The sequence below is a fragment of the Sebastes umbrosus genome, unplaced genomic scaffold (genome assembly GCF_015220745.1).
Source record: "Sebastes umbrosus isolate fSebUmb1 unplaced genomic scaffold, fSebUmb1.pri scaffold_105_arrow_ctg1, whole genome shotgun sequence".
NCBI classification, from domain to species: domain Eukaryota; kingdom Metazoa; phylum Chordata; class Actinopteri; order Perciformes; family Sebastidae; genus Sebastes; species Sebastes umbrosus.
In genome coordinates, this window is record NW_023618443.1 from 47,789 (window position 1) to 63,447 (window position 15,659).

At 45.2% G+C, this 15,659-nt stretch overlaps 1 protein-coding gene across 3 annotated transcripts in view; it reads right to left on the reverse strand.

Moving 5' to 3' along the window:
• The window catches only part of LOC119484213 (glutamate receptor ionotropic, NMDA 1-like), a 61,324-nt gene extending 47,730 nt beyond the window's left edge, over positions 1-13,594 (reverse strand). The window contains exons 1-2 of one of the 3 annotated variants that reach the window (XM_037762902.1): positions 12,999-13,594; positions 6,892-7,148 (exon numbers count right to left, since the gene is read on the reverse strand). In XM_037762902.1, the coding sequence (XP_037618830.1) occupies positions 6,892-7,148; position 12,999 (258 nt within the window). In that variant the 5' untranslated portion in view covers positions 13,000-13,594. The remainder of the gene's footprint in view (positions 1-6,891; positions 7,149-12,998) is intronic. The other 2 variants (XM_037762903.1, XM_037762901.1) reach the window with 2 other exon arrangements.
• Between the last annotated feature and the right edge of the window lie 2,065 nt (positions 13,595-15,659).

Sequence of the window (15,659 nt, forward strand, 5' to 3'; positions counted from 1 at the left end):
GAATTTGCGAAGTGCCAAATATATAGCACGGAGCTCGAGCACATTTATGTGCTCCGCCGCTTCCTGTGCTGTCCAGAGCCCCCTTATCGCTCTGTGCTGCCATACTGCCCCCCAGCCGGAGGGCGAAGCATCGGTCACCACCACCTCGCGACGTGAGGGAATCGAACCCAATGAGATGCCCCTGGCCAGATATGCCCCGGCCCTCCATGGCCGCAATGCAAGGAGGCATCGGCTGGACACCCTGACTCTCTTGGATCTGTGGGACTTTGGATCTAATTGGAGACAATTGATCCAAATTTGGAATGGCCGTAAGTACAGGAGGCCCAGTGGCACTACTGATGTTACTGACGTCAACATACCTAACAGCCTGAGAAACAGGCTGTACCTCAACCTCCTGTTCTTCCGGAACCGGAGGAGGAGCTGGAGTATGGCGTTTACTCGTCTTGGTGTTGGGAAGGCCAGCATATGGCGGGAGTCCAGAGTTAAACCAATGAACACTACCCTTTGGCTGGGTATGAGACAACTCTTGGCATGGTTGACGGTAAGGCCCAACCTCGTCACGTGATGCAGAAGGGACGCAGTGTCCCGCTCTGCCTGTTCCCTGGTCAGAGCACAAATTAGCCAATCGTCCAGGTATGGGAGGATAAGCATACCCCTGGCCTGCATCGGGGCGAGTGCCGCCCTCATGCACCTTGTGAAGACCCGTGGGGCAAGGGAAAGACCAAATGGGAGCACCTTGAATTGGAAGGCCTTGCCTTCGAATGCGAAGCGCAGGTACTGCCTGTGAGGTAGTGCTATTGGGACGTGAAAGTATGCGTCCTTCAAATCGATGGATGTGAACCAACTGTGCCGTGTCACGTTTTGGAGCACATCTGCTGTACTCAGCATGTGGAAGGGCAACACCTTCAGAAATGTGTTCAGCCCTCGTAAGTCCAGTATAGGGCGAAACCCACCCTCTCTCTTTGGAATCAGAAAATAAACTGAGTAAAACCCACCTTGCTGTGTCTCTTGCCCCAGCTCTTCGATGGCACCCTTCCCCAGGAGGGTGGATATTTCTTGTCTGAGTGCCTGGGACTTTGTGGGATCTCTGACCGTGGTCAGTCTGATCCCACTGAAAACTGGGGGCCGGCGTCGGAATTGGAGATTGTACCCTTGGGAAAGCGTAGCCACCACCCAAGGGTCTGAAGTGCTGCTTTCCCAGCAGCTGAGTTGCTGCTGGGAGAAGCGTCCGACTGCCGGCCCCGGGGCATCAGGATCTTCCCCTCTGGCCCTTTGGGTACCTGGGGGGGCGATACCCTGACCCCCGACCCCTTCTCGCTTGAGGCACCGGCCGTGCCGGAGCCTGCGAGGTCCTCGGGTACGTATCAGGACGAGCTGGAAGCCGAGGGCGACTGGTACCACCACCCTGTGGGGGCCGCTGTCGCAATAAAGGCGTAGGTTCCCGGAAGCTAGCAAACTGCTGCCGAGTCTGGTTCGCCTGGATTCCCCGCTCCAAGGCCTGCTGTGCTGCTGGGCCAAACAGCTCCCCTGGAACCACGGGGAGAGTGCGGAGGGCTCTCCGGCCCGGCTCCGAAAGCGGAGATTGGGCCAGCCATACCTGCCGGCGAGTCAGCGTAAGGGTCGACATTAGTCTGCCAAGCTCCCTTGTGATAAGATCGAACGCCTGCAGGGATGCATCACTGAGGCTCTGGACGGAAGCATCCACGCCAGCAGCTTGCAGGGACTGGGACAAGGATAGTATCAGGTGGGAAAGAGAGTTTCCAAGACGGCCCATGCGTGCCGCTGTTTCATAAGCCTTGACTAGAAAGTCGTCTGTGATGCGACACTGGGGCCTGGGACAGCGAGCATCAGGCCTCAAGACCTCATTGGGAGACACAATAAGGGCGGCAATAGATGGCTCCACTGCTGGCATCTTACCCAGTCCGTAAGTGTCAGCGTTCTGCATTGAAGCTAAGGCCCTGCCGTCAGTGGTGTGGTGGGAAAAGCGATTTCGGGTCTGGCCAGCATTTGTGGAGCTCCTCAATGTATGGCTGGGAGGGTGGAACAGAGAAACCCGCCAGGGGCGGGGCCCACCTAAAAAATGCACTGGATGAGGTGCCCGCAGTCGGGGCCTCATCCAAGCCTAAGCGTGCCAGAGCCATACGGACCACTGGCTTAACTGTCGCTGGAGCAGACTCTGAGTCTGCCCTGGACCCACTTCCTGACTGCTGGGAACAGGTGTCAGAAGCGTGGGAGGAGGCTACTAGCTCTCCCTGTCCAGGCCGGTCCTCACAGAACTGGCTACAGGAAGCCCTCGTAGACAGGGCATCCTCATCCCATCCCAGTGGGGTAGGTGTCATAGCCTGCGGGCTGTCATTCTGGGTTGCGTTCACCCTGCCTGGCTGAAGGTTAAGGAGCAGCGCTTTAATCTCAGCAAACTCTGATGTTAGCGTGTCGACCTTAGTTGCCAAACAGTCCACTTTCCGTGCCTTTTTTGTAGGTGGGGCCCCCTTAGGTGGGGCGCGTCTCCGCCCACTCCGTGCATTTGAAGGTACACCCGATAGGGGCAACTGGAACTCGAGCTGCTCTTCTAGCTCAGCTAATCGAGCTATCTTCAGCTCCCGTGGCATAAAACTACAATTCATGCACTGACTGTCGGACAGCCCCTCCCTCAGGTGTACAACACCGAGGCATGTGGGGCATTCATCATGGCCATCAGTAGCTAGCAGTGGAGCCATGCAGGCACGGCAAACATGCTCACCTAACATGGTGCTGCTGATATTTATAATAATTCTTAGTATTAATTTTATACTCTTATATTTAATTAAATAATGTATTTATCTTACTTATATAATGTGTTTACTTAGTTATGCAAATCATTGGTTACACTGGAGTGAAAGCACTCTCTAGTAACAGAGAAAAAAAAAAAAAAAAAAAAAAAAAATTTACATCAATTTGCTTAACAGCAAACTGTCTCAGTAACTAGACACTAGCTTTGAACTAGGACTGTTATTATACAAAAGACAGGGGAGATAATAACTTCCCCTTTAACAGCAGCCACAAAATAAGTTAACCCACAAGCGAAATCACTTACTGGGGAGCGGTCGCTCTATCTATCAACAAAGGAGATGTCTGCTTTAACGAGCGAAATCACTCGCTGCTGAGCAATACACACTGTAAAAGGAAATGAATTAGCCGACAACAGCCCAACGGGGCTCGTTGTCCGACGGAGGCTCGCCGATACTGTAGCGCAAACACTTAGCTCGGCGGCAATAAACAATAAAGGAGACCGAAAACAGACTCCTATCAACAAACGTAACTTAAACTCTAACGACGGGAGGATATACTCACCTTGTTATCCTAGCTCACCTGTCGTTAGCCTCGCTGAATTGAACCGGCGAAAACACCGGTGTTACAGCGTCTAAAGTGTTAGAGTGTAGCCGTGATTAACTAATCGCAGCCCTTGGAGGACGAAACCGTAGCTCCAACCATGCGGTTGCAGGGCTTCCAGCGAAAAGTCAACGGCTTATCTCTTTTAATCAACCTGCATTCGCGGATTACCTGCCGCGAGAAGATTCAAGGGACATCTCTGATGATGACGTGGGCTTATATAAACTACGTCATCCCAGGTCACATGTGACTTTGTTGATATTAAATACTCGACCTGCGCGTGCGCGAGATGGATAACATCCAGTGTTAAACACTGCCTCTGGCAGTCAGGAAGAACGAAATAGAACCAGAGAGAGAGAATAAAACCAGAGAGAGAATAAAACCAGAGAGAGAATAAAAACAGAGATAGAGAGAATAAAACCAGAGAGAGAGAGAATAAAACCAGAGAGAGAATAAAACCAGAGAGAGAATAAAAACAGAGATAGAGAGAATAAAACCAGAGAGAGAGAGAGAGAATAAACCAGAGATAGAGAGAATAAAACCAGAGATAGAGAGAATAAAACCAGAGAGAGAGAGAATAAAACCAGAGAGAGAGAATAAAACCAGAGATAGAGAGAATAAAACCAGAGATAGAGAGAATAAAACCAGAGAGAGAGAGAATAAGACCAGAGATAGAGAGAATAAAACCAGAGAGAGAGAGAATAAAACCAGAGAGAGAGAGAATAAAACCAGAGAGAGAGAGAATAAAACCAGAGATAGAGAGAGAGAATAAAACCAGAGATAGAGAGAATAAAACCAGAGAGAGAATAAAACCAGAGAGAGAGAGAATAAAACCAGAGAGAGAGAGAGAATAAAACCAGAGATAGAGAGAATAAAATCAGAGATAGAGAGAATAAAACCAGAGAGAGAGAGAATAAAACCAGAGATAGAGAGAGAGAATAAAACCAGAGATAGAGAGAATAAAACCAGAGATAGAGAGAATAAAACCAGAGAGAGAGAGAATAAAACCAGAGAGAGAGAGAATAAACCAGAGATAGAGAGAGAGAATAAAACCAGAGATAGAGAGAATAAAACCAGAGATAGAGAGAATAAAACCAGAGAGAGAGAGAATAAAATCAGAGAGAGAGAGAATAAAACCAGAGATAGAGAGAGAGAATAAAACCAGAGATAGAGAGAATAAAACCAGAGATAGAGAGAGAGAATAAAACCAGAGATAGAGAGAATAAAACCAGAGAGAGAGAGAATAAAACCAGAGAGAGAGAATAAAACCAGAGATAGAGAGAATAAAACCAGAGAGAGAGAATAAAACCAGAGAGAGAGAGAATAAAACCAGAGAGAGAGAATAAAACCAGAGAGAGAGAGAGAATAAAACCAGAGAGAGAGAGAGAGAATAAAACCAGAGATAGAGAGAATAAAACCAGAGAGAGAATAAAACCAGAGAGAGAGAGAATAAAACCAGAGAGAGAGAGAGAGAGAATAAAACCAGAGATAGAGAGAATAAAATCAGAGATAGAGAGAATAAAACCAGAGAGAGAGAGAATAAAACCAGAGATAGAGAGAGAGAATAAAACCAGAGATAGAGAGAATAAAACCAGAGATAGAGAGAGAGAATAAAACCAGAGAGAGAGAGAATAAAACCAGAGAGAGAGAGAATAAAACCAGAGATAGAGAGAGAGAATAAAACCAGAGATAGAGAGAATAAAACCAGAGAGAGAGAATAAAACCAGAGAGAGAGAGAATAAAACCAGAGAGAGAGAATAAAACCAGAGAGAGAGAATAAAACCAGAGATAGAGAGAATAAAACCAGACGTAACTGTTTACATCAATAATGACTCCATTAACTGGTTTTATTGTTGCTGTCAATGAACCCAACACTCCCTTCAAAATAAAAGCCCAGCAGTGTCTCCTCTCTCCACTGACAGGAAGAAGTAAAGATCTGATCTAGAAGGATGAGCTGGTTTCATTGAGTGATGATCAGAATAAACCAGAATCTGATCTCCTGGTTCCTCCGTCAACAACAGTCTTTATATAATATACATATATATACTGGAAAAACAAAGTTAGTAAACTTGTGTTTGTTGGATTATTTCTCTGTTGTATCAATGCTAATGGTCATTGTATTCTACATGGTTGAAAGCCTGTTTATTTACCTTCACAATGATGTCCAACTTGTAAGGATCATGCATTTGTGGGATGAGCAGCACAGCTGATTATGTGGGGAGCGCCCAAGAACAATGTTCCAAAATGCTCTGCCAATGGTAAACAGTGTATTCTCATAAGGCTACCAGGAAGCCTGCAATGACTGCCCTTCACCGTCAGGCCCGTTGGCGCTGGTGTCTCCAACACAGACAATGGAACCTGAACATGTGGGGGAATGTCATGTTCAGTGATGAGTCCAGGTTCTGTCTGCCAAAGTTGGACGGCAGGGTGAAAGTATGGAGACGACGTGGAGAACGCTATGCTGATTGTTGCACCGATGGAGTAACAGCTTTTGGTGGGGGCAGTGTCATGGTGGGGGGGGGGGCATCTCCCTCACTGGTAAAACAAGGCTTGTCATCATTGAAGGCCATCTCAATGCAGGGAGATATCGGGATGAGATTCTGCAGCCAGTGGCGATCCCATATCTCCACAATCTGGACCTAACTTCATCCTCCAAGAAACAACGCCCCCCCCACAGAGCCAGGGTTATCACAGACTACCTCCACAATGTGGGAGTAGAGAGAATGGAACGGCCTGCCAAGAGTCCCACACCTCAACCCAATTCAACACTTGTGGGATCAGCTTGGGCGTGCTGTACGTGTTAGAGTGACCAACACAACCACGCTGGCTGACCTGCACCGAATCCTGGTTGAGGAATGGAACGCCATCCCACAGCAACGTGTGACCAGGTTGGTGACCAGCATGAGGAGGAGGTGCCAGGCTGTTGTGGCTGCGTATGGATCTTCCACCGCTACTGAGGCTCCTGACAGTGGATTAAATGAATAAAGTGTAAAATAGCCAATATGTCTTGTTTGTTCCTTGTTACTGATAGAGAGTTCAATCATCCAATCCACCAAACAACTCAAAACAAGAGTCAACACCAACAGGAGAATACACTGTTTACCATTGGCACCGGGGCTCCCCACATAATCAGCTGTGCTGCTCATCCCACAAATGCATGATCCTTACAAGTGTGACATCATTGAGAAGGTAAATAAACAGGCTTTCCAACCATGTAGAATACAATGACCATTAGCATTGTAACAACAGAGAAATAATCCACCAAACACAAGTTTAACTACTTTGTTTTCCATGTTTATTTATACAGATGTTCCTGAGGTCTGACAGATGTTCGGAGTGTTTCTGATGCAGCGATTATTATTATCACTAATATGAAACATGATCAACATGTTGTTGAGTTTTACTGACTAGAAGCTGAACAGAGAAGAAACATCAGAACTACAACTAACACGTATTCTATCATTAATCACTGATTCATGTTCATTCCATTATTTAATGATTAATACGTATTATTCCTCTCACCTGGTTGGAGATGAGGTCCTCGCAGACGGACAGGGCCATCTGGATGGCGTTGGGTTTGTGCGTGACAGAGATGGCGTTCATCTTGAACTTGTCCTTCCCGTACAGCGTGTTGGCCTGAGTCACCGCCTCCTTGAACACCTGCTCGTAGCGCTTCTGACTCAGCACGGCGCCGATGTTCACCAGCCGGGGCTCGCAGCCGCCGCGGGCCACCGAACAGCACTGCAGCACGGCGAGGAGGAGCACGCCGCGCAGCTCCACTGAGGAAGAGGAGGAGGAGGAGGAGGAGGAGAGGAAGGTTAGAGATACAGCGGCGCTCTGAGCTAAACGCTAACACCAGCAGAGCAGCTATAACGGTCACCAGCGTTAGCTAACAGTCAGTAACCACAGAGTCCAGCTGAGGCTGATGGGAACTCAACTCAATCATAAACCAAAGTACTGGACTCGTTACCATGGTGACCTGATGATGGCGCTACAAGAAACGTCAGAAGATCACCACAGAAGAAAAAACTCAAGGTTGGATCAACATCATCACGCCACAGACGCCGTTCAACACAGCGCCATTAAACACAGCGCCGTTCAACACCGCCACTCAACACCGCCGTTAAACACCACCGCTCAACACCGCCACTCAACACCGCCGTTAAACACCACCGCTCAACACCGCCACTCAACACCGCCGTTAAACACCACCGCTCAACACCGCCACTCAACAACTCATTATATTAGTGTTTATATTAGTGACCTTGTCCTCACTCAGAGGACGTCCGTCAGAGACGACATCATCTCCGTAACAACACCACTACAGAGATACGTTCAGACGGCGGCTGGTGTTACCACGGCCGGTGTTACCACGGCCGGTGTTACCACGGCCGGTGTTACCACGGCCGGTGTTACCACGGCTTTCACCACTAATTAATGACTTAATAGTTTTATCTTGTAAATTTACGACTTCAATCTAAAAAATCTGAGTCTTTTCTTACAAATTTATGACTTTATAGTCGGAAAGAAAGAAAGAAAGAAAGAAAGAAAGAAAGAAAGAAAGAAAGAAAGAAAAAAAGAAAGAAAGAAAGAAAGAAAGAAAGAAAAAAAAAAAAAAAGAAAGAAAGAAAGAAAGAAAGAAAGAAAGAAAGAAAGGAAGAAAGAAAGAAAGAAAGAAAGAAAGAAAGAAAGAAAGAAAGAAAGAAAGAAAGAAAGAAAGAAAGAAAGAAAGAAAGAAAGAAAGAAAGAAAGAAAGAAAGAAAGAAAGAAAGAAAGAAAGAAAGAAAGAAAGAAAGAAAGAAAGAAAGAAAGAAAGAAAGAAAGAAAGAAAGAAAGAGAGAAAGAAAGAAAGAATGAAAGAAAGAAAGAAAGAAAGAGAGAAAGAAAGAGAGAAAGAAAGAAAGAATGAAAGAAAGAAAGAAAGAAAGAAAGAAAGAAAGAAAGAGAGAGAAAGAAAGAATAAAAGAAAGAAAGAAAGAAAGAAAGAAAGAAAGAAAGAGAGAAAGAAAGAGAGAAAGAATAAAAGAAAGAAAGAAAGAAAGAAAGAAAGAAAGAAAGAAAGAGAGAAAGAAAGAGAGAAAGAAAGAAAGAAAGAGAGAAAGAATAAAAGAAAGAAAGAAAGAAAGAAAGAAAGAAAGAAAGAAAGAGAGAAAGAAAGAGAGAATGGATCCAGTCGGATGAGTCTCTGTCCTCTGAGTCAGTCTCTGATAGACGAGCAGTGGAATGTGTTTTTGTGAGTTGATGATGAAGTTCTCAGCAGGTTTCTTCATCAGCTCAGACTGAAGCCGTCAGAAACACCAACACAAACAACACAAACTCATATTTAATAAAGATATTAGTGTAAACACATTTAAACATTATGATCCTCTCACAGGATTCATCTACAGATCAATATCATCATCACGTTATCTGATCATAAGAAGATCAGGTTTATTAAATGTCTCTCGAGCGTTGAAGTGAAGAAGCTTTACGATGTTTTAACATTTAAATACCAGCTGAATGTGGACGGAGACAAAGACTCACTTCATTGTCCCACACTGGAGACACTGGAGACACTGGAGGACACGTGGACTAGCTGCTGCCTCCATAATATAAAAAGACCAGCTAAACAATAAGCACATTTAATAACAATTACATCATAATAAAACATATACTGACAATAAATAGATTTAAAAAACAATAAACAGTCTGTGATCAATAAGTGAGTACAGATACAGCTGTGTAGTGAACAGATGTTAGACGAGTCTCAGTTAACATCATCAGAGAGCTGGGAGGCTCTTATTGTGAAAAGCCTTGAAGTAGTCTAATAAACTGAACCAGATTAACCTCAATAACCTGTATATTCTCTATAACCTCTATAAACCGTATATAACCGTATATAACCTCTATACCTCTATAACTCTCTATACCTCTATAACTCTCTATACCTCTATAACTCTCTATACCTCTATAACCTCTATACCTCTATAACCCTCTATACCTCTATAACTCTCTATACCTCTATAACCTCTATAACCGTATATAACCTCTATACCTCTATAATCTCTATAACCTCTATAACCTCTATAACCTCTATAACCTCTATAATCTCTATAACCTCTATAATCTCTATAACCTCTATATTCTCTATAACCTCTATAACCGTATATAACCGTATATAACCTCTATAACCTCTATAATCTCTATAACCTCTATAATCTCTATAACCTCTATAACCTCTATAATCTCTATAACCTCTATAACCTCTATAATCTCTATAACCTCTATAATCTCTATAACCTCTATAACCTCTATAACCTCTATAACCGTATATAACCTCTATAATCTCTATAACCGTATATAACCTCTATAATCTCTATAACCTCTATAATCTCTATAACCTCTATAACCTCTATAACCGTATATAACCTCTATAATCTCTATAACTGTATATAACCTCTATAACCTCTATAATCTCTATAACCTCTATAATCTCTATAACCTCTATAATCTCTATAACCTCTATAACCGTATATAACCTCTATAATCTCTATAACCTCTATAACCGTATATAACCTCTATAATCTCTATAACCTCTATAACCGTATATAACCTCTATAATCTCTATAACCGTATATAACCTCTATAATCTCTATAACCTCTATAATCTCTATAACCTCTATAACCTCTATAACCTCTATAACCGTATATAACCTCTATAATCTCTATAACCGTATATAACCTCTATAACCTCTATAACCTCTATAATCTCTATAACCTCTATAACCATATATAACCTCTATAATCTCTATAACCTCTGTAGATGTTGTCTCTCAACTTTCTCACATCTCAAGTTTGTAAACAACGACCGGCGCTGGAACAGGAAGTCTTGGCCCGGAGACCGAACCCCCCCCAGGAAGAGCGCCGCTCGTCGATCCCAACCTTCATAGAGGTCAAACGGCGGTACACTTCATTCAGACCGAGTACAAGTACTTACATCTGGGTACTCTCCGATACCGAGTACCGATACGAGTACTTACTCTCTGAGCCTAAAGACCCTCGTTAACAGCCAGCTGGAGGGTGTGAGCGACACATGGCAGGCTGGGGAGTCCCGCATACGAGGCAGTGCGCCGCCACCCCGGCTCTAGGTGGGCTCGGGGTAAAGGTGGCTCGCGGGGCCTTGGACAAAGTGCTCCCTGCGCCCTCTCTCTCTGCCGGGGAGGGACGGGGTGGACTGTCCTCAGTGCGCCTCAACCGCGTCGTGCCGCCATATCGGGGCTCGGCCCACGTAAAAAGCGCCAGGGGTCTGCGGCGACGTCGGCAAACCCACCCGACCCGTCTTGAAACACGGACCAAGGAGTCTAACGCATGCTCGAGTCAGAGGGGTAAGCAAAACCCCGTGGCGCAATGAAAGTGAGGGCCGGCGCTGGCTGAGTTGGGATCCTGGCCAAGCGGAGTCGGGCACACCACCATAAAGTGGTATCGGTGGCGTTGTATCGGTGGCGTTGTATCGGTGGCGTTGTATCGGTGGCGTTGTATCGGAGCTGTTGTATCAGTGGCGTTGGACGACTGACGGGGGGACGACTGAAGGGACATGATGGTGATCAACCTTCATTTATTATTCAGGTATCGCAAAATGACAATCAAACATACGTGGAAGTCTGTGAGGTCTCTATTGACCAGATCTCTACGGACCAGATCTCTACGAACCAGATCTCTATGAACCAGGTCTCTATGAACCAGATCTCTATGAACCAGATCTCTATGAACCAGATCTCTATGAACCAGGTCTCTATGAACCAGATCTCTATGAACCAGATCTCTACGAACCAGATCTCTACGAACCAGATCTCTACGAACCAGGTCTCTATGAACCAGATCTCTACGAACCAGATCTCTACGAACCAGATCTCTACGAACCAGATCTCTACGAACCAGGTCTCTATCGACCAGATCTCTACGAAACAGATCTCTATGAACCAGATCTCTATGAACCAGATCTCTACCAACCAGATCTCTACGAACCAGATCTCTATGAACCAGATCTCTACGAACCAGGTCTCTATCGACCAGATCTCTACGAAACAGATCTCTATGAACCAGATCTCTATGAACCAGATCTCTACGAACCAGATCTCTACGAACCAGATCTCTACGAACCAGGTCTCTATCGACCAGATCTCTACGAAACAGATCTCTATGAACCAGATCTCTACGAACCAGATCTCTACGAACCGGATCTCTATGAACCAGATCTCTACGAACCAGATCTCTACGAACCAGGTCTCTATCGACCAGATCTCTATGAACCCAGATCTCTGTGAACCAGATCTCTGTGAACCAGATCTCTATGTACCAGGTCTCTGTGAACCAGATCTCTGTGAACCAGATCTCTACGAACCAGGTCTCTATCGACCAGATCTCTATGAACCAGATCTCTGTGAACCAGATCTCTATGAACCGGATCTCTATGAACCGGATCTCTATGAACCGGATCTCTACGAACCGGATCTCTACGAACCGGGTCTCTACCAACCGGGTCTCTACCAACCGGGTCTCTACCAACCGGGTCTCTACGAACCGGGTCTCTACCAACCGGATCTCTACCAAACCGGATTCTCTACCAACCGGATCTCTACGAACCAGGTCTCTACGAACCGGATCTATACAAACCGGATCTCTACCAACCGGGTCTCTACCAACCGGGTCTCTACCAACCGGGTCTCTACGAACCAGGTCCTCTACCAACCAGGTCTCTACGAACCAGATCTCTATGAACCGGGTCAGACTAGCTGGTCATGAAGAGGTTAAATAACACTCCAAACTGTCATGTCCATGTTCAAGGGGTCCCTTGACCTCTGACCTCCAGATCAGTGAATGTAAATGGGTTCTATGGGTACCCACGAGTCTCCCCTTTACAGACATGCCCACTTTATGATCATCACATGCAGTTTGGGGCAAGTCATAGTCAAGTCAGCACACTGACACACTGACAGCTGTTGTTGCCTGTTGGCTGCAGTTTGCCATGTTATGATTGGAGCATATTGTTTTATGCTAAATGCAGAACCTGTGAGGGTTTCTGGATCAATATCTGTTATTGATTTGTGTTGATCATTGATTTACAATAATAAATATAGACATACATTTACATAAAGCAGCATATTAGTTCCCACTCCCATGTTGATAAGAGGATTAAATATCTTCCTTTAAGGTTCATTTAGAACAGAATCAAACAATGTGATTAAATATTTTAACTGATCGACAGTAAAATAAAAATGTTCCTAAAATCTTCAAGCAACATTTTAATGTCACAACAGTTTAGTTTTCATGAAGCTTCTTTGTTAGATTATATAACAGAATATTTAATCTGAATTTAAAACATTTAATCTACAAAACAGCAGAAAGATTAAAGAGATTAAATAACATTAAACTGTGATTGTTTACTGAGTAACAGCAGAGTTATAGATTTATATTTATATTTATATATTTATATATTTAATATGTGTCTTTAGAGGAGATGATGACGACGGACTGAATATTTAATCAACTCTGAATTAATGATGTTTAATTAATGACGTCATGTTGGATAAAAGCAGAACGATCATTAATATCATTAATATAATAAACATCATAATAATAAAGTGACTCACTGGTTCTCCGGTCAGGATTCCGGTAAACGTCGTCCGGTGGTCTCCTGTTGATTTTCACCGTCTGTGATTTATTTAAATCCCGGTGATCCTCCCGGTGGTCCCGGTACCGGTCCGGTACCACCAGCCGGGTCCGTCGGGTTAAAGGTGTTCTGATCTTTAATAATCAATAATAATCAATAATGAATCAAATAATGATCTGTTGATCCGGAGGTCTGTCCGGTGGTCTGTCCGGTGGTCGGTGTGTTCTGGTCCCGGTGGACCGAACCGGAACCGGGTTCTTCCTCTCCGGAGGATTAAATGATGTTTTTAATTAAACATCAGACCCGGTTCGGTGGGGGGGCGGCGGGTCCTGTTGATTCTTCTTCGTGTCTCCTTCAACACAAACAAACATCAAATATTAAATATCTCATCAACTCATCCCGTTAACCGGTAAACGGTCCTCTGGTCCCTCTCCGGTTCTCCGGTTACCGGGTCTCTACCGGGTCTCCGTCCTGTTGATGCTTCCAGATGACCTGCAGCGCGCGTGCCCGCGGTGCGTCCTTGGATCCTGACCGACGAGCGCTCCCGCTCCTCTCCTCCAGCACCGTCTGTGAGCGCGCGGCCGCCGGAGCGCGTGCAAGAGCTTCTCTCTGGTTGAATTAATGAAGCGACACGTGCTCGTCCCCGCGCGCTCACAGACACAACAGACAGACTGCTCCTGAACGACACATTTATATAATATTAAATATTTAATACATTAGATCAGTTTATAATATTTAATAACAGACTCCACTCTGACGTCACATTTATGATTGAAACAGGTTCTCGCCTCATTTATCAATTAAGAGAACTCTCTTACAGCTCGTTCTGAAGGGTCTCTAGACTAACGGGACATTATTTACACGCTGTCTCCTCTACTCTACACCTCCTCTAACTTCACCTCCCTTACACTTCACCTCCTCTACACTTCACCTCCTCTACTCTACACCTCCTCTACACTTCACTCCTCTACTCTATACCTCCCTTCTACACTTCACCTCCTCTACACTTCACCTCCTCTACCACTTCACCTCCTCTACACTTCACCTCCTCTACTCTACACCTCCTACTACACTTCACCTCCTCTACTCTACCCCTGCCTCTATCACTTACCTCCTCTACACTTCACCTCCTCTACACTTCACCTCCTCTACACTTCACCCTCCTCGTACAACTTTCACCTCCTCTACACTTCACTCCTCTACACTTCACCTTCTCTACACTTCACATCCTCTACACTTCACTTCCTCTACACTTCACCTCTACACTTCACCTCCTCTTACACTTCACCTCCTCTACACTTCACCTTCTCTACACTTCACTTCCTCTACACTTCACCTTCTCTACACTTCACTCCTCTACACTTCAATTCACCTTCTCTACACTTCACTTCCTCTACACTTCAACTTCCTCTACACTTCACCTCTACACTTCACCTCCTCTACACTTCACTTCCTCTACACTTCACCTCTACACTTCACCTTCTCTACACTTCACTTCCTCTACACTTCACTTCCTCTACACTTCACCTCTACACTTCAACCTCCTCTACACTTCATCTACACTTCACCTCCTCTACACTTCACCTCTACACTAGACCTTCTCTACACTTCACCTCCTCTACACTCACCTCTACACTTCACTTCCTCTACACTTCATCTACACTTCACCTCCTCTACACTACACCTTCTCTACACTACACTTCCTCTACACTTCATCTACACTTCACCTCCTCTACACTACACCTTCTCTACACTTCACTTCCTCTACACTTCATCTACACTTCACCTCCTCTACACTTCATCTCCTCTACACTTCACCTCCTCTACACTTCATCTCCTCTACACTTCACCTCCTCTACACTACACCTTCTCTACACTTCACTTCCTCTACACTTCATCTACACTTCACTTCCTCTACACTTCATCTACACTTCACCTCTTCTACACTTCCTCTCCTCTACACTTCACCTCCTCTACACTTCACCTGCTCTACACTTCACCTCCTCTACACTTCACTTCACCTCCTCTACACTTCACTTCTATACTTCACCTCCTCTACACTTCACCTCACCTGCTCTACACTTCACCTCCTCTACACTTCACTTCACCTCCTCTACACCTCACCTCCTCTACACTTCACTTCACCTCCTCTACACTTCACCTCCTCTACACTTCACTTCACCTCCACTTCACTTCACCTCCTCTACACTTCACTTCACCACCTCTACACTTCAATTCACCTCCTCTACACTTCACTTCACCTCCTCTACACTTCACCTCCTCTACACTTCACTTCACCTCCTCTACACTTCACTTCACCTCCTCTACACTTCAATTCACCTCCTCTACACTTCACTTCACCTCCTCTACACTACACTTCATCTCCTCTACACTTCACCTCCTCTACACTTCACTTCACCTCCTCTACACTTCACACCTCCTCTACACTTCACTTCACCACCTCTACACTTCACCTCCTCTACACTTCACTTCACCTCCTCTACACTTCACTTCACCTCCTCTACACTTCACTTCACCTGCTCTACACTTCACCTCCTCTACACTTCACTTCACCTGCTCTACACTTCACCTCCTCTACACTTCACCACCTCTACACTTCACCTCCACTTCATTTCACCAC